We start from the raw sequence: 23,342 nt of genomic DNA, 5'->3' as shown, positions 1-23,342 counted from the left end.
CGGGATTTTTTTTTTTTTAATTGTGGCATCCAAACTCTTCATTTTGGCATGTGGGAACTAGTTCACTGACCAGGGATCGAACCTGGGCCCCCAGCATAGGGAGCATGGAGTCTTAACCACTGGACCACCAGGGAAGTCCCAGCCTGTTGGGTTTTTAATTCATCCTTTGGAAAATATCTATTCCACCATGAAAGGACATTGGGGTGGTTTCCAGTTTTTGGCTGTTACAGCAGATGCTGCTATATGCATTCTTGGACACATTTCCCTGGGGTGTGAGGGTTTCTCCAGGCTGTACAGGTAGGGGTGGGGTGTGAGGCTGAGCATCACACACAGATGAGATGGAACAGGTACCAGGGGCAACGCTGAGATGAACCAGCCAGGTCACCTACCAAACAGACCTCTCTGATTTAGTTTGCAAACAGGGAACACTGGGAGTGGGTCCACGACCATGACACGACACTCTGGTTGATGGTGAGGGGGATGGAGAGCAGAGGGCAAAGTTCAAGGGTCAAGAGAACAACCAGGTACTGGGGCTCAAAACCAGGTTCAGGGAGGTAAGTAGTTAGATAAGAGTCAGGGCCAGGCTGGGCTTCGGCTGTGGGTGTGTTAGCTCAGGCTGGGATGTAACAACTTACAAAGTCAGGGCAAGGAGAAGCAGGACAGGGACCCAGGGGTTCCCCAGACAGAGGAGATCACTGTGTTGGCCACTGAGGGGGAAACCTCCATTCACCTGTCCTGTCTCCCTCCAGCCCAAGGGCCATCCTGGAATAGAAAGGCTGACTCCTGAGGGCAGTAAAAATCAGGAGGAGGAAGCCTGTCCAGTGGCAGAAGCCTGTCAGCCCCGGCTCTGCACGCTCTACTCTGCCACCTTGGACCTTCACATAAGGTGCCAGGGCTTCCATTTAGCTGGAAGAGTGAAGACCCAGGGCCCCACGTCTGGCCCAGACAAGGACCCCAACAAAGGCCAGTTCTCTTCGGCTCCTGTTTTTCACAGAAGAATTTTCTGGCCCTGCAGGAGACACGTGTCTTGAGTTACTTCCTCAGGAGAGGGAATGGGTGTGTATTTCAGGGTTGGGCACTGCCTAGGAGCTTACTAAATAGCTCCTAAAGAATGGAGCCTCACTTCCCGGTCCGCATGTACCAGACAGCTGGCTGGGGAAATCGCGCCAGCCAACATTGTTTGGCATCTGAAAAACAGGCTGGAAAATCCGATTATCCAAATTTCTATCCAGATCCATGCAAGAAAATGACCACATTCAGATTTCTCCCTAGCTTTTCACCTCCCTCCCTAGAGCCACGCGGAGGAGGGTGTCATAGCAGGGTAAGCCAGGTCATGAGGACTCAACAGAGGAGGAGAGGACAAGCAGGTTCTGGGATCAGGATGGTGCCACCTCAACTGAGGACAGGGACAATGAAGCTGGGCCAGGCCTCCTTATTCTCAAGCTTGGTCACACAGGCCACAGGGTTCGCACCCTTGTGGACCGCTGAGCACGTGCGTTGCTAAGTGGGAAGGGCATCCAGTGGTGGGACAGACAAACGCTAGGACCTGCTGGCGCTGTTCCTGATGGGCTGAAGGCTTCCTGTTGCACCATGTCATCTCCCTTTTCCACTTCCCCAGGCCAAAGAGCCTCTGTGGACCAACCCCTCCCACACTTGCCTCCGGGGAACCCAGGACCCTCCATGTGGAAGGTGGGGAGCTGGCTCCGTGTTGTTCTGGGAACACACGGGCACTGGCGGTGGCCCCATCCTGGGCTGTTGCTTCTCCTGAGAGTCACCAGCCTCCCTGCTACACCTCCTTCGTCTTTGCTCCCATCTCTCCCCCTCAATGAAGAAGGCAACAGCACCCCACTCCAGTACTCTTGTCTGGAAAATCCCATGGACGGAGGGGCCTGGTGGGCTGCAGTCCATGGGGTCGCAAAGAGTCGGACACGACTGAGCGACTTCCCTTTCACTTTTCACTTTCATGCATTGGAGAGGGAAATGGCAACTCACTCCAGTGTTCTTGCCTGGAGAATCCCAGGGACGGGGGAGCCTGGTGGGCTGCCATCTCTGGGGTCGCACAGAGTCGGACACGACTGAAGTGACTTAGCAGCAGGAGCAGCTCCTCTTCAAAGAAGCCCACCCTAGCTAGTCTCCCTACTGCTGTTTTTTCCACAATGAAATATACAATAACATAAAATTTGCCTTTCTGACCATTTTTCTGTGTACAGTCCAGGGACACCACCTGTAACTATACCGTCGTGTGTCCCCACATCCCATCTCCAGAGCTTTGTCACCTTCCCAAACTGAAACTCTGTGTCTATTGCTGCTGCTGCTGCTAAGTCGCTTCAGTCGTGTCCGACTCTGTGTGACCCCATAGACGGCAGCCCACCAGGCTCCCCCGTCCCTGGGATTCTCCAGGCAAGAACACTGGAGTGGGTTGCCATTGCCTTCTCTGAACTCTGTGTCTGCTAAGCAATAATTCCTCATTTCTCCCCACCTGCCTGGCAACCACCCTTCTATTTTCTATCTCTATGAATGAGACTATTCTACAAACCCCAAATAAATGTAAATACTACAATATGTGTTCTTTTGTGTTCAGCTTATTTCAATTAGCGTAATATCTTCAAGGTTCTTCCATGCTGTAGCATGTATTAGGACTCCATTCCTTTCTAAGGCTCAATTATATGAATAATAATTGGCATAGGCCACACTTTGTTTATCTGTCCACCCCACGGTAGATGCTTGAGTTGCTTCCACCTTTAGGCAACTGGGATGCACAGCATCTGCTTGAGTCTCTGCTTTCAGCTCTTTTGGGTGTTCATCTCGAAGCAGAATTGCTAGGTCATTAATTTTTTCAGGAGCCACCATACAGTTTTCCACCATGGCTGCGCTATTTTAATTTCCCACAATCAATGCAAGGTTTCAAATTTCTCCATATCCTTGCCAACACTTATTATTTCCTGCTTTTAAACATTAGCTATCCTGGGACTTCCCCGGCAGTCCAGTGGCTAAGACTCTGCATTCTCAATGCAGCGGATCTGAGTTCAATCCCTGGTCAGCAAACTAGATCCTGCATGTTACAACTAAGACCTGACACAGCCAAATAAATAAGTAAATAAAAGTTTAAATCACACACACACGTATTAGCCACCTTTATGGGTGTGTCATGGTGGCTGGTTTGCGTTCAACATAGCTACCTCTTCCCCTTCCTACACGCCACACTCCGGATCTCTTTGCCCTGTTCTACTCTTCTTCATGTAGCTTCTAACATATATATGTAATTTGCTTAGCTATTACTGTGGCTATGTTTATCTTCTGTTCCTTCTCTCCTCTCCCAGTCCCTGCTAAAATGTAAACCCAAGGCAGAGATGTTTGGCTGATTTGTTCATCACTATTTTCCAAGGGCCGAAAACAGCACCTAGCACATAGGAAACAGCCAATGACTACTGTATGAATGAATGAGTGAATGAATGGATAGACAGTAGAGTTGTTAGAAGGCGTTTTAGAGGCAGCCACGAAATTAAAAGACACTTTCTCCTCGGAAGAAAAGCTACGACAAACCAGACAGCATGTTAAAAAGCAGAGACGTCACTTTGCCAACAAAGATCTCTATAGTCAAAGCTATGGTTTTTCCAGTCGTCATGAATGGATGTGAGACTTTAAACCATAAAGAAGGCTGAGCACTGAAGAACTGATGCTTTTGAACTGTGGTGCTGGAGAAGACTCTTGGGAGTCCCTTGAACAGCAAGGATATCAAACCAGTCAATCCTAAAGGAAATCAGTCCTGAATATTCATTGGAAGGACTGATGTTGAAGCTGAAGCTCCAATACTTGGACACCTGATGCGGAGAACTGACTCACTGGATGCTGGGAAAGATTGAAGGCAGGAGGAGAAGGGGGCAAACAGAGGATGGGATGGTTGGATAGCATCACTGACTCAATGGACATGAGTCTGAGCAAACTCAGGGATATAGTGAAGGACAGGGAAGTCTGGTGTGCTACAGTTCACGGGGTTGCAGAAAGGGGACATGACTGAGCAACTGAACGACAACATCGGCTTCAATCCCTGGCTCTGTTAATTACTACCGAGTGTCTTTGGGGAAGTGAGCTACTTTATCTAAGCCTCAGTCTCCCCATCTGTCACATGAGACAACAGTGAATACATGAGGAATACATCTGTCCAGTGATCAGATGAAGTGAGATACTGACCGGCCTGAGGTGGGTGCGGAGTTCATGTTGCTACTCAGAACCAGATTAGACTCCCAGGTAGGACATTGGGCTCAGCAGACTAGAGCGCAATAGTGAGAAAGCGCGTTCCCTCTTGGATCAGACAGCATCTCAGAGCACTCAGGTTTTCCTCCAGTGCGTGGACACAGGCTCAGGTAGGCACCCTTAGAAGGAGCAGGGAGAGGGTGGGAGACCACTCTGCCTCCCCAGAGGAAGAAGGGGAAATTGGGGGTCCCAGGACCCTCCTCCCCCTGCTGCTTCTGCTTGCGTGGGAGGCCAGGGACCTGCAGTGATAGCAGTTCTGCTTGGCAGAGCCGAGGCATGTGGGAGGTGACCAATACACTGAGGAAGTGTGACCATCTGGGTCCCCTGGGGCCACAGTGCCAGCAGCGCAGGGTGAGCCAGACGCAGATGATGGGGCGCTCAGGCAGCCGCCCCCGCTCACCCCAGCGCCAGCCACCCACCCCTGAACACACTCATGGGCCTCCGGAGGGGTTCTCTGGCAAAGTCGTTTGCAGCTAAAATCCAAACTGCAAGTAACAGCAGGGCCAGAAGACAAGCAGCGTGGGGAAGCAGATGGCAGCCTGTAGTGAGCACGGGCCGCCCGCCTGGGAGCCAGGTGCCACGAGGCTGCTGGGCTCGGCTGGCATGGCTGCTTCCCACGGGCGCTGGCACAGGGCCTGGAAGCCCCTGATCCTCCCAGCCTCCTGAAGGCTTGTGCCAAGATGGACCCTCCCCGCCAGGGCCTTAGCTGTCTACTGGTCACCCTCCAGGCAGGGTGGGTTGAGACGATTGAAAAACCACCATGTGAAGCCACGTTCCTCCTTCTACTCAATCAACAAGCAGGAGTGAGGGGCCAGAGGATGAGATACAGACTTAGCATCAGGGGGCCCTGTGGGACCCCAGCCAGGGTCCTCTGTGATAAGACTTCAGGGAAATCAAAAAATCCTGCTGGGGAAAGGTCCTAAGGTGCTCCAAAACAAGGAGCCAGCTTTCCTCTTTTGCAAATGTCTTTCAATCAACAAACCCTCTGAGCACCTTTTATATGCAAAGCACTGCGGGGAAACACAGTGAGTGTTGGTGCAGCCCGGCCTCTGATGAGTTATAATCAGGATGCGGAATGAAACAGGGAAAGCACAGCGGCCGGTCGCTGAGTGGAGAGGAATGCTCTAATTGTACTAATCAGCTTCCCATTACTTATAAATTGCTCTTCTCCCCTTTCTAGCTCATCCCCCTCAGAGCATGCCCGCATCCTCATAGAAGTCTTCTGACTCCAAAGGCAGACATTTTAGAGGCTGGAGGAATGGTTTCTAGATTCCTGGAGAATCTAGATTCCAATTAACTTTCCCCCTGATTACAGTACCATTTTGAGTGAGTCATTTTTTTTTTTTTAATGAATTGGATTAGAGGCTAAACAATCAATGACATAAATTTCTGGCTTGCAGCATCATGTTAGAAGCTCCCATGCAGTCCTTCTCCAGCTTGCACTAACACACCCGAGAAAGCAAGTGAATCAAGGGCACACAGATACCAGCACAGAAGCGATCTGACGGTCAACCTACAGTCAGGCTCCCCTCTGAAGACAGACAAGTGGGATGGATGAAACGGGTGTCACCGGCCACCTCTGTCTGCTTGGCAGGGGTCAGGGTGCAGGATCAAGTTTGCCCCTAGGTGGTCTTCCTGGGAGTTTCCGGTGCCCTCCCTCCTCCAATTCTGTCTTTATGGATGGGACACAGATTCCCAGAAAGTAACTAGGTGGGAGTGGGAAGGAGCTGGCAATGGTGAGTCGCATCTGGGAAGGTCTATTTTCTTCAAGTAAAGCTCAATTGTGGGAAGAATCCCAGGGACGGGGGAGCCTGGTGGGCTGCCATCTATGAGGTCGCACAGAGTCGGACAGGACTGAAGTGACTTAGCAGCAGCAGGGGAGAGCCAAACCAACTGGCTGCAGTTTTCCAAGTCCTCCCTAGTTCTGATAGACAGAGGGCCAGGTCCCAGCAGAGTGAAAGTGCCTCAGAGGAGGAGCAGAATCCCAGACAAAGGAGAGGGGCTGTGGACGGTGCTCGCGCTGCCTCAGGTAAACCCTGGGCCTGCAGAGCTCACGGCATCAGAAGGGGGTTGAAGGCACAGGTGCAACCACCAAGACCAAACACAGGAAACCATCAAACTCAGACCAAAAACAAAGAGTCAATGACGTGAAAAGCTTTATGATTTTTCAGGATGAAGAGAAAAATAAAAAGAACTTGAAAATGATGCATATAGACGACAGAGAGTGGAAATGTACTCTTCAAATTAACAGTGCTCCCAGGGGGACCTTCCAAGATCCCACATGCTGCAACTGAAGACCCTGCAGGCAGCAGTGAACATCCAGCAGGGCCAAAGAAGTAAAAACAACAAACTTTTAAAAGGTGCTCCCCAAAAGAAAGCAGAAGAGTTTCGGAACAAAGCAGGAAGCAAAAACATAATTGAAAAGCTTTCCTGAATCGAAGACCCAAATACGTTTGTCCTAGACAAAAATCAATGAAAATGACCTAGGCCTAGTCAGATAAAATTATTAATTTCCAAATATAGACATAAATAATATACCAGGTTATTAAAAAGGGAATAAAAGCATAAGCCTGGCTTTAGACTTCTCCCTCACGTCTCCGTTCTTGACTTTAAAACTACTTTATGCTGAGCATCAGATCTTGTCTGCCTGCCATTTCCTGTTCGAGCTTTGACTTCAGGGCATGTATCTGCCTGCACCTGGAAACTGTCTTCCCTGCATCCTGTCACGTACACTGCATCCTGGAAACTGTTTTCTGGGTCACAAGGTCCTTCTTGGAGTTCCTCAGGGATGTCTGATGTGTTAGTTAACAGGTCCACTGGGGATGTCCCTGGTGGTCCCAGTGGCTAAGACTGGACTGCTCCCAATTCAGAAGCCCAGGTTTGATCCCTGGTCAGGGAACTTCCCTGGTGGCTCAGACAGTAAAGAATACGCCTGCAATGCAGGAGACCCAGGTTCAATCTCTGGGTGGGGAAGATCCCCTGGAGAAGGGAAAGGCTACCCACTTTAGGATTCTTGCCTGGAGAATTCCATGGCAGAGGAGTCTAGTGGGCTGCAGTCCATGGGGCTGTAAAGAGTCAGACACAACTGAGTGACTAACGCTTTCACTCACAAGGAACTAAACCCCACATTTCACAACTCAAGATCCCTAATGCTACAATGAAGACTGACGGCTCCAAGTGCCGCAACTAAGACCCGGCACAGCCAAATACGAAAACAAATGAAACAGTCTATTCAGGGCTGTCTCAGTCCTTTTTCTGTGTCTTTAAATCTTGAAGATATATCAGAGTTTATTCATTTACCAACAAGGAAACCAGGAAAATGACCAAGGAACATGCCCGTTCACAGAGGGAATGGCAATGAGGTGGGACAGGCAGCTGCCTGGCTGAATGCTTATATAAGCAGCTGATTTAATTAGGTAAAGACTGTAGTTTCATGTGGTCACAAAAACATCATCTTCATGGCAGTTAGTAGAGTGGAAATCAGGGGCCAGGGACTCCTAGCTGTTGGGAGTGCCAACCAGGGATCAAAAAAAAAAAAAAACCAATTAATAAGAAGCAAATGATAAGGAAACATCTGTGGCTGTTAATGGGAATGACAAGGTTTACTGGTCTAAAAAATTACCAAAGTATCATTTGATTGAGTTTTCAAGTTCATTAATAACATTTTTCATTTTTAGAAAGGAAAATGGTTCATTTGGTTTTTTTTTCTCCCAAATTTGCTTGCTCATTTTTCAAACGTCTTATTGGTTCAATTTGATTTCTATTGCTTCTCTTATCTCTTTTATCCAACTTAAAAACTTATTTGGACTTCCCTGGTGGTCCAGTGGTTAGGACTCTGCATTTCAACTGTAGGGGGCACAGGTTCGATCCCTGATCGGGGGACTAAGATCCCATAAGCTGCATGGTGCAGTTAAAAAAATGAACAGTAAATTAAAAATTCAAATGTTTCTCTGACAGTCTCACTGTTCTTTCTAGGTCCTTGAGCACCAGCTCTCCTAGTTGCTGCATTTGCCTCCCTCCCTCATGGTGGCTCTTTGCTCATGCGATCAGTTAGACAACAGACAGCAAACTCACAGAATTTTGAGTGGGAAAGACAGTCATTAATTGCATTGTCAGTCAAGCCATTGTCTTTTTTCGTATGAAAGCAACAGCTATCATTAGACTAGCAAAAGACTCAGAAAATACACTGTCCACATGTCATTACTTAAGATTGCACAGACCAGCAAACTATAAATCAAAAGCAATATCTCGAGAAAAGAGTGAGGACTTCCCCGGTGGTCCAGTGGTTAAGAATCTGCCTGCCAGTGCAGGGGACATGAGTTCGATCCCTGGTCTGGGAAGATCCCACATGCCTTGGAGCAACTAAGGCTGTGCGCCACTACTGAGCCCGTCTGCTGCAACTCCTGAGGCCTGTGCTCCACAACGAGAGAGGCCACTACGATGGGAAGCCCACGCGGCACAACCAGAGAGCAGTCCCCACTCGCCCCAGCTGGAGAAACCCCATGCACAGTGACAGCCACACAGCCAAAAATACATACATACAATTTAAAAGGGGGACTGTGAGTACTGGTGTCTATCTTTCCCTTCTAAGTATCCTTTCTGAGGACAGAATCTCAAATGTGGGCAAAGAGCTAAGTATACAGATATATAAAGCAATTAGCAGTGAGAAGGAAAAAGGGAAATAACTCAGATGGCCTAAATTAGCAGAATATCCATATGACAGAACGTTTACAAAGAATTATTGATTACACTGAGAAGTGCTTACGTTAAAATGTTACTTTTAAAACAGAGGTTCAACTATACAGAGAAAAAAAAGACACAGAAAAAAGAAAGCAATTATGCCAAAACATTAACAGTAATTGCCTCTGGATGGTAAGATTATGAATTTTGGGGATGCCTGTATTTCTTATGCTTTCTACACATTGTGAGTGTCAATGATCCATATTAATCTTGAAATCAGAAAAGAGTAAAATGTATATATTTTTAAAAGTGAAAAGTTCTAAGGGTCACAAGAGAAGAACTGAAATATCCGGGGTAATGTTAAATAAGAAAGATGAAATATCATGATACTAGCTCTAACATTACAGTCTATAACTTATTCTCAACACAGCAGCCAGAGTATCCTTTACAACTTGGGGCAGTATTCAGGTCATGCCTTTCCTCTACTCCAGACCTCCAAAGGCTCCCCATTTCACTCAGAGTAAAAGCCAGTCTTCCCAAAGGTCTACAAGGACCAATACGATCTGGGACCCCGGCCACAACTCTGAGCTCCTCTCCCGACTCTGACTCTACGCCAGTCATAGTTCTCCTAGCTGCTCCTCAAACCTACCAAGGACACACCTGCCTCAGGGCCTTAGCACTTGTAGTACATTCTGCTTGGAATGCTTTCTGTCCACACAGCCACAGAGTGCATTTCAGACCTCGGCTCAAAAGTCCATTTTATCAGTAAGCCCTTCCTCAACTCCTGCATATAACAGCAGCTACTCCCATCGCCCCCTTCCCCTGAGTACATTTCCATCATCTGTGACGTGGCAGAATTTACTCTATTGCACGTGTGGTCTCCATCTCTTTTGCCCGGCACACAGAAGATGCTCAGTAAATACGCACTGAGTACCCAGCTGAATAAACGCATGAGACTGTAAACTCCTCCAGAGCAGAGGGGCCGAAGCTGATACCGCTGCATCACTGAGGTGCACACAACAGGTAGCGGTGCCAACTGGACGCCCCAGGGACATGCAACCAGCATTCAACTCACTCCAGAAAAAATACTTACAATTGCAGACAAAGATGACAGAAGGGAAAAGTCAAATGGAAAAGAAGATAAGAGTGCTGGGGCCGAGTGGTAAGAGAGCTTCTAGCAAAAAATGCAAGTTCTTCCATTAGGATGTGTGTGTGTGTTGTTTTTTTTTTCCTGTAGGATAGAACTCCACATTTTTATCACAGATTCAGAACCAGCTCTGTGTGGCACTGAAAATGACATTTCAAATGCTTTTTCTATTTAGCTATCTCTTTGTTGTGATTAGATATTTTTCTGTGGAAAAAAAGCATTAGGAAACCAATTACTCTGTCACTGTCCCACCCTAAAAGGAGGCAGGAAAATGCAGCATCTGGATCTGGTGCGCACAGGCACCCAGACTCAGACACGCAGACCTTCAGGGCCCATCCACACCTCCTAAACCTAGTCTGCCTGGTCACGTGGAGGGGGAATACAGCATCCTTGATCTTGCTCCATTTTATCGGCCTCTAGAAATTCAAGGGCAGACTGATAGCATAGTGCATAGCCTCATATTCTTTGCCGTAGGAAAGATAAGAAAATTCATCCTAAGCTATTTTGGACCTTTCTGGGCGTTGGAGTGCTCTGGAGATTAGGACAGGCTGGTGGTGGACACTGTCCGTGGTAGCTCAGGACTATTAATGAGTTGAGGGGCACTCGCGATGGGGCTCGACGGGGGCAGCTGCTCCCACACCAAGCCCTCCACTAAATTATTACGTTTGGTGAATTCGTCTTATCTTTCACTCCTCCTCCCTTCCCTTGACAATTCTTTCATCTCTGTCCTCCCACACCTCAGTTGTGCCTTTTCATCCTGCTCAGGTGTCTCCCACAAGATACTGTTTTAGGAAATTTTCCTATCTTGTGAATGCCTTCATCTGTAAAAAAATTTTTTATTGGAGTATAGTTGCTTTACAATGTTGTTTTAATTTCTACTGCACGGCAAAATGAATCAGCTATACATATATACACATATATCCCCTCTTTAGGGGGGACGTCTGCATCTTAAAAGGGACCCCTTGAAGACCAGAAAGACCTCAAATTCAAAGGGGGATTTTCCAGCTGGGTGAGAGAGGAGGGCCTCTAATATTGACAGAGTACCTATTCTAGGCTGGACATTCCAGATACTTGGTGTACTGTTAATGGTGTTCCCGACTTCTCACAGTATCTCCAATGAAATAGGTATTATCGTCTCCATTTCAACAGGAGAAATCAAGGACTTCCAGGCAATAGAGTGTAGAAGTTAGTTCACATCTAGAGGCCCTGCCTGCTGTCTTCCCTATTTCAAAGATGCGGCCAGTGATATATGAAGATTCCAACAGAGAAGCTCAGTCAGTTCAGTCGCTCAGTCATGTCCAACTCAACTGTGCTCAAAAACAAGATCTGCATCTTGATGGATCAGAAACTCCCAATATTTATGATTTTGAGGGGCTAAAGGCACAGCCTGCTGGGCTCAGGGTCCAGAGGCAGGTGGAAGCAGCTGGAAGACTCATTCTTCAGGGGTATGGGGACTGAAAGCGTCCCGTGGGAGGTGGGGGACCAGAGCTAGAGTTCCTGAGAATGGAGGCTGGTCATTCTCCACTTGGAGGCTACAAGAAGCAGAGGTGCCGCTCCGCCCCTCTCCTAAGGGTAAAGCTGACCTACAGATGTGAACACTGATATAGGCTGGAAGAAGTACACACATAGCCAGGGCCTGGCCAGACTGCTTATGGTTTTGATGTTGGACTTCAGGGATAATCCCATTATTACTGCAGACACACAGCTCATCACTAACCCAAGAGAGCTGGCCCTGCACTGAGGGACCTAGGACCTAGGTGGAGGCAACTCGAAATCACTTGGCAAGGAGAGCTGGGTGGAGGTGATGAGCAGGGGGAGAAAGAGAGAGAAACTGACTCCCACTCAAGATGAGTGGACAAACCTCAATTCCAAAACACTCTATCATGAGAAAGCCAGCCAGCAAAGAGTTCGTGAGCTAAAAGCCTGTTCTGAAGAATTTACCAACAACTATCTCAGAAAAGATAAAGAGGGGACTTCCCTAGTGGTTCAGTGGTTAAGAGTCTCCGCTTCCACTGCAGGGGGCATGAGTTCAATCCCTGGTCGTGGAACTAAGATCCGGCATGCTGCAAGGTGTGACCAAAAATTAAAAACAGAAAGATAAAGAAATAAATGAGAAAGCACAGTTAGGAACGATGGAGGATGCATGGAGGGGCTCAGAAAAGTATCGGGCAGGGTTTCCAGGACACTCAGATGGCAGGGCAGCAAGATTCAAGGATGTCACAGCTGAGGACTTTCTGTAACTAAAGACATTTTACGAATCCTCGGATGAAAGGCGCATATTAATCACCGAGCAGAGAAGTAAAAATGTAAATCCACATTGGGATAGCCTGGAGCATTCTCCCTCCACCTGACTCCTCTTGTTCCTGAAATTTCTGACCCGTGACCTTCTCCAGGAGCAGCCTGACAATGTCCTCCACTGTTCTGGCCCCACTTTCGATCCTGGTGTAGGGAGGAAAGTCCTGGGTGTGGGGGTTAGGAGATGTAGGTTAGACCCTACCCATCTGTTTTCACCTCAGAGTCCTCACTGAGCCTTGATTTCTCCCCTTAAAATGGGATCAGAACTAGAATGATGGAAACTTAAACTTCTGGGGGCAGTGTCGTCACAAGACCACGGTGTTAGACCCACTAACTAGCTCAGTGACCACAAGATACTTAACCTCCTGCATCCGCATTTCCCCATCAATAAAAGGGGATGATAATAGCACTCGTCTGTGGGGTTATATGGGGGCTTCCCAGGTAGTGCTGGGAACCTGCCTGCAAATGCAAGGGACTTGGGTTCGATCCCTGGGTTGGGAAGATCCCTTGGAGGAGGGCGTGGCAACCCACTCCAGTATTCTTGCCTGGAGAATCCCATGGATGAGGATCCTGGCGGGCTACAGCCCACAGAATCGCAAAGAGTCAGACACGACTGAGGCAACGGAGCACACACATGGCGTTGTATAGGGATGAAATGAATTCCTACATGTAAGAACTTCGCGTGGTGCCAGGCCCAGAATAAACCTTCAACCGGAGCAGCCATTTCTGTTACGATAAATACAGCCCCCCACAAAACGTCACCTGCACCTACACTCAGTGCGAGGGGCTCCCTGAGGAAACCAAGGACCCCAGGCAGAGCAGAACTCGGGCCCACTGTGGCCTCTGTGCTCCAAGACAGCAGACTGCCCCTCCCCACTCTCGCCCCTGGCTGCCCTGGGTAGGCCACCCTCCTTGACCTCCTGCGAAGCCCCTCTAAGCAACCAGCCATGAACCTCCCCCAATGCCATTGTGCCCCGCCCTGACCTGGCCGGTCCCTCCCCCGCCCCACTGCCCCGGGCACCCTACCTCTCTCTGCTCACTGCAGATCTTACACAACCAGAGGGGCCGTTTCTGGCCGGGAGAGGCCTCGATCCCGCATTTGGTGCAGACTTTCTACAAGAGAGAGGACACAGGAAGGTAAATACTCAGTCCCTTCCTCCCCGGCCAAGGGGCTGGGAAAACTATAACCCAGGAGCCCTCGTCGTCTTCCGAGGGGACGGTTTTGGCTTCAGGCCCCAAGGGGAGATGACCCGAAGGACACATCATCTGAACCCAGCAGCTGGCTGTGGGGCACCAAGGATGTATACCCATCCTTGGATGGCCGCGATAGAAATTCACCCCCAACAAGCACATCCTGTTGGGATCACATCAAAGAAATAAGCTTGCTGAGAGTCACAGCTGCATCACGTTCAACACCAAGGAACTGGAAACAACCCAAACGCCCAGTACCAGAGGCGGAGCAAACACAACCAAGTAGGATACGGCCTTCACAGGCAGGCTGCGTCGCCCCCTGGAAGTGCGGGCGGGAATGATGTTATTCAACAAAGAGAACATATACATGGCTATAAGCACGCAGAAAACTCACCTGTGTGCCTGACAAGGTGAGGTGATGATGTAGTGAGAAATACCAGTGCCCGCTTAGGCACTTCCCTGATGCCAAGGCCCTTCATTTAACCATCCCAGCCACCCCAGTATACATAAGAAATGGGCCCATCTTGCAGGGAGTAGTTTGAGAAAGTCCTCCCGTTCACACAGCAAGTAACAGACTCAGGTCTGCCTCTCGAGCTGTTATATAACAGCCTCCGGACACATAAGTAGCCAGAACCTAGTTTCTGCGGCGTTTTTCCTTCTACAGAATTGCTTAAGCTCATCACTTCTAAATACGTATTTTGCTTCCTCCAAATGCACAGCCACAAGCAGCAGTGGGAAAAGCCAGATGAAACGCACCAGGAGGCAGAAGGGGGCTTGGTGGGGGCTGAGACCTCATCCCAGCTAACCCAGCAGAGTCTGATTAGGGGACAGTGTGTCCTCCTTACAAAACAGTCACACCAGCTAATCAATCAGTCTTTCTGCCGCCTGGAAGCTGCCCGGTCCCTGCAGGGTGGGGAGCTCTCTCCCTCCCCCTCCCCCTAAGGGAAGGCTGGATCCCTGGCTTGGCCTTTTCTGCAGGCTGCCAACTGAGCAAGGAGCACACCTCTCTGCCGAGAGGGAAATGTCACCAGCTTGGCTTTCCTGAGCATGTTGTCACCGCCTGATGGGGGAGCTGAGCCTCAGGAGGTGGGGAGCCAGTTCGTGGCAGGAGGGAAGCTATGATACATCATTGGGGGGGGGGGCATGTCTGTACTGGCCTCCATTCGATGCTCAGGTACAAGAGACATCACTTTTCTTTGATTTCTCCAAATACACTGTAACTTGCTTCAAGCTCAGCTCTCTCCGGGTTGGTAGGACAGTCCACCCCAGTCTGATTGGGCCTGGCTCTCACAAAGATCTCAGGCTTGGGGTCCTGGCAGTGCAGTGTGTCTGGGGAGGGTCCCCTGGGTGCTATGGGCCCCAGCCACCCCTGTGCCAGGCCTGGGCTGGGATCTGTGCCAGGCTGGGGCTCAGCCTCTCTGGGAGCCCACAGACTGTCCGCCTGGCGCTCCAAGTCATCAGCCCTGACCTGGTTTGGAGATCTCCCTCCCCGCCTAGAGCCACCTCTTGTTGCCCTTCCCAAAGTTCACCCCAACCCTTCTACCTTGAGGACAGGGCCCCCCATAAGCCCATAAGCTGGGCCTCAGGAAACACACATGGGCCCCTCCTCCCCAGGGTAAAGAGAGGAACAAGGTACTGAAGCCACTTGGCTGTTTTTCTTGCTCATTCCCATGACTCTGTGTAGATGAGGGAGTGTGAGCCGGCCACCACATCAACTCAGTGCAAAGGGAACACTGCACAGTCATGTCAAGGACAGCCAGGCCTTGGGGAAGCCTGCCGAGTGGGCTTCCACTGAGCAGAATTGCCCTGGGTGAGTGAGTGCCGGCTTCTAGGGGTTGATCGTCTCATGCTTCCTGCAGCTGGAAACTGCGTCTGAGCCTTAGACAAACTAAGTCTACCTTCTGGCCCTAACTCAGAAGCTCCACGTGTTCCTTTTGCAAAGGTGCATCCCAGCCTAGCACATGCTCAGGAAAAGGGGGGTGGCTCAGGGGGTGGCCACAAGATACAGGCTCTGGGGCAGCAGAGCACACAGTCTGCCATTTAGAGGCAACCTTAGACTTGTCACTCACCTTCTCTGGGCTTTGTTTCCTTGTCTTGAAAATGGTGGTAACCAGCAGGTGCATGCCACTGCTGGGAGGATCAAGGGAGCTGATTCATGAAAGTGCTCATCAGCACAGCACACGTAAGAAGCCAGGCAGTAACCAGAGTCCTGCATGGCCGTCTCAGTAAAGGGTACCACACCCATCAATCATGTCAGCCCAAACCCAGAGTCATCCTTGATCCCCACTCTCCCTCATGCCCGCCTGAATAATCCATCTCCAAGAGCTCTAAATCTCGCTCATACTGCCCGCCCCCCTCCACCACCCTCCCCATCCACACCTACCTCCTTGGGGCCTCAGCTCACACCCCTCTCCCCCTGCTCCACCACTTGGCCCTCTACTCTCAAGCCCCAGCCATGCTGACCTGACTTCAGGCCCTGGTCCTCTATCTGCTTTTCCTGCACCGAACCTTGGTACGCGCTGCTTGCTCCATCTGGGATGTACTTGGTCATACTCTCTCCTTATCAGCCTACTCATCCTTCAGACCTTGGCAAAAGCACAGCTCCTTCAAGGAAGCCTTGTCTGACTTCTTACCCAGCTGGAGCTTTCCTACCAGGCTCTTGCCTCTTGTCCTCCACCGAGATCTTATCCTCATCCTCGTGGCTATGTAACTACAGTCACTTCCCCTACCAGGCTGTGAGCTCCTGGAGGACAGAGGCCAAGCCTGTTTCTCTTCATCTCCCTGGTTCCAGTAGCAGCATCATGAATTGTTGTAGAATAAATGAAGGAGCAAAAAAGAGCTACTAAAAAAAAAATCTAATGACTGTATTTATTTGGCTGTGCTGGGTTTTAGTTTTGGCATGTGGGATTTTGTTCTCTGACTAGGAATTGAACCCGGGCCCCTGCACAAGGGAGTACGGAGTCTTAGCCACTGGACCACCAGGGGAGTCCCCCAAGAAGAGCTACTTTTAATATTACACCTGAGAAGGCAAGAGGGGGTCCCTCCTGGAATGTGCTGACCAGCTTGGGGGAAGAGACACACAGAGACAGGAAATACTCACTTGGCAGCTGGGGGCAAGGAATGCCTGGTCCATACTGAGTGATGCTGACTGGTGGGGGAATGGGAGACCAGACCAGGAAGAGCCTCGTTCAGGGTGGAGTGTTGGGGTGGGGGAGGGGTTGGGACTGCTGCTGGTTGGCCTCACTCTAAGTGTAGAGCATGAAGCCAGGCTTGCCCACAGAGGAAATGACACCATTGGTCCTTTACTAAGAGTAGGGGCAGGAATGTATGCCCTGCCCTCCTTGTGACCACTCCTGACTGCACCCCCCTCCCCGGGGATATCCTGCAGGTCACCTGTGAGTGCAGACTGGGTCCAAGGTCTATGGAGCGCCCTCCTCAGCATCCCCATAATCCAGGCTGCTTCGGTTACCCCAAGACTCCCTGGAACCCTGCCCTCCATCCAACATCATCACCTTCATCTTCCCACACTGCCGGCCAGAGTCAAAGGTGCGACAAGGTCTGGGAGACCACAGAGCTCGGGCACCTCACTTCCAGGCCGGCCTTCTCGTCCTCACTGGGAGCCCCTGACTCATTCCACGCAGAGCCCCCATTCTTCATGGTGGGTCCCCACATGAGAAGTGAAAGTGAAAGTCACTCAGTTGTGTCCGACTCTTTGTGACCCCATGAGCTACACAGGCCACAGAATTCTCCAGGCCAGAATACTGGAGTGGGTAGCCTTTCCCTTCTCCAGGGGATCTTCCCAACCCAGGGATCGAACCCAGGTCTCATGCGTTGCAGGCAGATTCTTTACCAGCTGAGCCACAAGGGAAGCCCAGAATACTGGAGTGGGTAGCCTATCCCTTCTCCAGGGGATCTTCCCGACCCAGGAATTGAATCGGGGATCTCCTGAACTGCAGGTGGATTCTTTACCAACTGAGCTATCAGGGAAGCCCAAGGCAGGGTCCCCAAGCTGCCACCAAGTAGAAGGGAACAGGTGCCTCATTTTGCATGGCAGGAACAGAGATGCGGATGTAGAGAACAGACCTGCGGACCCAGCGGAGGAAGGAGAGGTGGGATGAGTTGAAAGAGCAGCGTCCAAACACGTATATTGTCGCATTGTTGTTAAGTCCCTAAGTTGTGTCCACCTCTTTTGTGACTGCCAGGCTCCTCTGTCCATATATAAAATAGGCAGCTAATGGGAAGCTGCCGTATAACACAGGAAGTGCTACCCAGTACTCTGTGACAACCTAGAGGGGTTGGATGGGGTAAGAGACTGGTTCAAGAGGGAGAAGACATATGTAAAAATAAATTAATTAATTTAAAAAAAAAAAGGAAGCGGGCACGGTGCCTGCGTGTAGGAGGGAATGAAAAGGTTTGCACCCTTCCAAGAGCACTTGGTACCCAGCAGCCTGAAGGCTTCACCACAACATCAACATCCATCACAGAGAGAGCGGTGTTCCCGACGCTCAGCCAACCAGAGAAAGATGAAATTGTGTGCAAATGTTCCATATAAGGAGGCTGGAAAAATGCACACTGTGCAGAAATGAATAATGAAGGTGGTCAATTTGAAACTATTTGGTGCTTCAATTCAATAAGCATTGACTCAACAACTGGATGGAAGGCGATGTTCTAGGAATCAGGAGGATGAACGAGGCACGGCCCTTTGTCCCCACGGAGGGTCCCGTCGAGCAGAGGACTGAATAAATGAGCCAAACTCATCTGGGAAAGGACTTGCCCAAGAATTTCAGCCAACGGAAGCTTGTCACCGAGACGGTCTCTCCCTAGGGACCGGGCAGCAATGATGTTCCCAGGGTGGTCGCTCCCCCATCCCCACCGCCCCCCTGAGGAAAGCCCGGGAAAGAAATGGCTACATCCAGACAACCATCACAGCACAGGCAGGAACAACGACAAGAAGTCAGCTCACGCGTGTGCACTTCATGTTACCCACCGTGTCCCCAAAGCTAGAATTTGAATTTTCAACAGCAAGAAAAATCCTATTCCCTTTTGGAGAAAGGTACTCTGCAATAAAAATGACGATATAAATGAAAGAAGTGAAAATGGTCACGATGGAACCATGTATTTACTGACACGGAACAACATTCACAATAAATGAAGGTTTGAAAGCAAGTTATAAACAGAAAGTCTAGTGTGTGCCTCGCCCATATAAATGTATATGTGTTTGTAGCCATCTAGAAGTCAATACCTGCACAGAAAAATACCTGGAAGGAATAGGCCAAAATGTACATTGAATTGTGCTACATCAAAATCTATTTTGAATGGGTAAGCAGAATTCCTATTTAAAGGAAGCTTATACTAAAAGTTTCCTGAAATCACTTGCCTCAACTTCAGTTTTTGACCAGATCTGGATTTTTGTGGGTCAGGATGGATTAAAGAAGCTGAAATCATGTGCACAACTGCCTCCAACACCCAGACCTCGCAGCTGGTGCCAATGGGTCAGCGACCCCTCTGATCACAGCCTCAGCCCTGCTCAACTCCAAGACATCGGTCAGGTTTCAAGGTATATCTCCAGTCCTGAAGGGCTGGGAGTGTAGGGGCTACATGTAGCCTCCTTGCCGCAGAGAGACTTGGTATCTGAAACCTGGGGCCTGTTGCCAAATGATTTAACTAGATACTGATGTATTGGGTTGGCCAAAAAGTTTGTTTGGGTTTTTCTGTAAGATGTTATAGACAAGTCTGAATGAACCTTTTGGCCAACCCAATTCATCTGATAAATACGTATATACTTTATTGAGCCTGGTTGCTATACCAAGCATCAAGGTAGGTGTTTTATGTAGAATCTCATTTCATTTTCACAACCACCCTAGGAAGTGGGTGTCATTGTCCCTGTTTTATAAACTCGGGATCTGAGGCTTAAGGCTAAGTAACTTGACCACAGGAAACTGGGATGTGAATCCCATGCTGTTTGAGCCCTAGGTTTCAGCCCAGACAAGACTTATCCAAGCCTTCCTTCCTCCCTGGCAGCTTAAATGGAGGCAAGGCTGGTTCCCTGGGCCCTGGCCCCTTCTCCAGAACTCCAGATTCGGTCAAGCCTCAAGTGGGAGAGGGCATAGCGCCAGGCCCCTCCTCTGGTCACTGGGACACAGCCTGGGGGCCAGTGGGGCAGAGGGCAGGCTCACCCAAACCCTGACCGCTACAAATACTGAGTCACTAGAGCCCTAAGATGCACAGTCCTAAGAATGCCAGCCACCTGCTGCTTGGCCTGAGACAGAAGCCAGGAGGCGATCAGAAGAGTTTCAGAAGGAAGACAAGTCTCTGCTTTCCACCCCAGTCCTGTGCCAGGGATAAGCAGCCATCCTGCATCCCGGCTGCGGGTGGCAGGTGCCCTAACCCACGCAGGGCTGGGCCTCCTCCCTGTGCTGCCTCCTCTGAGTGGGCCCTCCCCAGCTCACCACCAGATGAGCCACTGATGCTACTTGGGGACCACCTGCTAATCCCAACCCTGGGCAGCCCCAGCCGCCAGCCACCCCTCCCAGCTAAAGGCAGCACTGCAGAATTCAGGACTCGCTTCCAAAATACCGCCTTCCACCCGCCTGCCACTTGCTGCAGTCAGCACCGCATCCTGAGTGGAGAGGTTTCAAAAGGAGATGGAAGGAGCTCGAGATGAACACTCGTGAGCACAGACTAAGAAATCACACCTAAGATGTGCTTTTAGACCATCTCTATGCTTGTGCCCCACTGTGTGTCTGATGGGGGCTGGGGTGCCTCAGGCAGGATGAAGCTGCCAGGAAATGGGGGGACCACTGCCTCTCCACCCCCACCTGCCCCCATTAATTCTTCCTGGTCCTGGCTGTCCTCAGCATCGCCTCTCAAAACCGAGACTCCATGCTTGATTTTTGATTTTTGCCTCTTTTCCAGGCAAACGTGAGAAGCAAGGATTTGAGCTGTCTCGATGGGCCCCAGCGTGCACCCCAGGCACGCAGGTTGGGTGACAGGAGGGCAGGCAGAGGCAGCCCTGGCTGCAAAGAGTTCAGGCAAAGGAGTGGAGACAGTTATTCACTCTGAAACTGAGAGGGAGGTTTTAAAAACCAGAAGATCTAATAACATATGATCCAAGGGAGACCGTACGAGACATGGGTCTCGAGGAATTCACTCCTTCCTTCAGCAGGCACCACTGCAGGACACATGGGCACACAGCTCCTTCCGGGGAAGAGACACACAAAGGCTGGCCTGCATGAGCAGAGCAGCTCTGAGTCCTGCCGGGACTGAAGCCGGCTGATGCAGGCACACAGAGTGGAAATGAATTACACACAACACGAGGAAAGGACGAAGGGCTGGAGGGGACGGCCAGGGATGGTTCCCAGAGCTGGCCTGTCTCAGGCAGGGGTCAATGTAGACCCCCCAGGCTGGGGTGCACCCCTCCCTGCATGTTTCTGAGAGCGTCCTGCTCAGTTTTTTCAAACATAAAATGCTTTGAAATTTCAAACAGCATTTAAAAAGGTAGACGGTTTCCACATAAAGAGAGCCTGGGTTTTGAAAGGCTGAATGAAAGTGCTCTAAAGACCCTGGTCAGGCGGCCGGGTGGGGACTCCACACTTGTCCCTCTCTACCTCTAAGGGGATCTTGGGTCTCACGGGGTCTTCTGTGGGGACAGGTGGCAGCACTGACTCTCCCCAGGGGTGTGTGAGGATGGAAATCAGTGTGTGTTAGACATAGAAAGCAAACTTCAGGTTACCAAAGAGGAAGGGGGCAGGGAGGGATACGTTAAGAGTCTGGGATTAACAGATACACACTGCTGTATATAAAATAGATAGGGACCTCCCTGGTGGTCCCTAAGACTCCTTGCTCCCAAGGCAGGGGGCCTGGGTTCAATCTGTGGTAGGGGAACTAAGATCTCATATGCTGTAACTAAGACCTGGAACAGCCAAATAAATAAATAAAATAAAAATAAATAGATGACAAGGACCTACTGTGTAGCACAGGGAACTATATTCAATATCTTATAATAACCTATAATCGAAAAGAATCTGAAAAAGAATAAGGATATATATGCATGTATAACAGAATTACTTTGCTGTACACCTGAAACATTGCAAATTGACAATACTTCAATTAAAAAAAAAAGAAAATGAATCAGTGAACGGTTCTATCAGGAGTTCTCAGACACAACCCTCATAAAATCTCCCGGGCTTGGTGTGCACCCCAGAGCCCCATTCCTGGGCCAACCTGCTGAAGGAGGAAGCTCTAGGGTAGATGAAGCCCACTGTATCCAGAGGGCTCCCTGACCCACACCGAGCTTTCCTTAAGCTCAAGCACTAGGCTCCTGGCCCCTGGTTAGCTCCTTCCAGCCCTAAAGAAAGCCCTTGCTCCTGGAACTGACTCAGGCCCCCACTGAGCTCTTCGAGTGCTCCAGCCTCTCAGCCACAGGACCGCATGGCTCCATCCGAATCCCTGGACCCATGGTCTCCCAGGACCACTGCATCACACTGGCAGCCTGCAGCTCTCCGACCCATGCTGGCGGGGAGGGACTCAGCGCAGAGGAGGGCCCAGGTGGTGGAGGAAGGGGGCTCATGTCCCGTTGCTCCCCACTGCGTGGTTACTTAGAGTTATGACTCATAATAACGATAATAGTCGCCGTTTATTGAGCACTTACTCTACGCCTGGCACCCGGCTCAATGCTCAACACCCATTACCATTATCACATTTAATCTTGTTTATGTTCACAACAGCCCTGTGAGGGGGGTTTTATGATCTGGATGTCTTAGATGATGAATCGGAGGCCCAGAACTCTTGGGTGGCTTGGCTAAGTGCATGTCACCAGGAGGTGGCAGGGCCGGGATGGGGACCCAGGTCCATAATCATAAAAGCAGGAGCTTATATAATGTGGGCTGTGTGCTGGGCACAGCGGGAGTGCTTCATATGGACAAGTCTCTCAATAGTGACGGCCCAGGTAAGCTGTCCGGGGTCACACAAGGGGAGTTAGTAGAAGGCTGGGCTGGGATCTTACTCCCGCTCACTGACAGAGAAGTGGATGGAGTTCTCCTATGGACAGTAGTGGTCTGAAGACACATGGCTGAGACAGACCCTGGCCATCCTGGGAACACAAACTCACTGCATTAAAGACCCCAGACACAGCCAGCTCCAGCCTCCCCCAGCCCGACCCTGGTTGCATAATCAACCAGTTTTCCTGAAGCTTTGGGCTGGGGCCTCCCACAGACAATCGCTCACCCAGAGGCGTGTCTGCCGCCTGGTAGCCACCTGGCCCAGGCTCTGTTACGGGGGCCGCAGCCAAGGGAGAGGCCTGATCATTTTGGTTTTCCGCCCTCATACCCAGTGTCCTGAAAATGCCCCGTTCCTCTCGCAGCCCCCCAGCTAAGCGCCTCTGGGGCTGCCACAAAGATGCATCTAGGAGGGAGGGCCAGGCAGGGAGCCCTGGCCAGGTGTGTCAAGTAGATCCTCGCTCCCAAATTCCGTAGCCCTAGGACCTGTGACCAGCCAGTGGGAGGGGTCTCCAAAGACACTGACGTCTCAGCCCTGGTTTTGGAATGCTTGTTATATCCACGAGAAGGCAGGCAGGGGCCTCCAGTGAACCTTCACCATCCCTCCCTCTAGAATTCGGTGGGTAGCCACTTTAGCTGCAGGTTGAGTCAATGACGTCAAGAGCATTCAGCAAATACTCCCTGAAGTCCTGCTCCTGGACTAGGTGGAGAACACGGTGAGGCTCACAGGCTGGAGGCACAGAGACACAAGGATGGATGCACACGTATGCGAGAGCCTT

At 50.4% G+C, this 23,342-nt stretch overlaps 1 protein-coding gene across 2 annotated transcripts in view; it reads right to left on the bottom strand.

Moving 5' to 3' along the window:
* RPH3AL (rabphilin 3A like (without C2 domains)) overlaps window positions 1-23,342 on the bottom strand; it is a 115,604-nt gene that overhangs the window by 39,345 nt on the left and 52,917 nt on the right. Inside the window, exon 5 of one of the 2 annotated variants that reach the window (XM_068977857.1) lies at window positions 13,403-13,489. The exons of the other annotated variant lie outside the window; for it this stretch is intronic. Within the exon in view, the coding sequence (XP_068833958.1) occupies window positions 13,403-13,489 (87 nt within the window). The remainder of the gene's footprint in view (window positions 1-13,402; window positions 13,490-23,342) is intronic. 2 annotated transcript variants of the gene reach the window in all.

This window comes from Capricornis sumatraensis, chromosome 8 (genome assembly GCF_032405125.1).
Source record: "Capricornis sumatraensis isolate serow.1 chromosome 8, serow.2, whole genome shotgun sequence".
NCBI classification, from domain to species: Eukaryota; Metazoa; Chordata; class Mammalia; order Artiodactyla; family Bovidae; genus Capricornis; species Capricornis sumatraensis.
The sequence above is the reverse complement of the archived record's forward strand: the minus strand, read 5'-3'. Positions and strand labels throughout refer to the sequence as shown.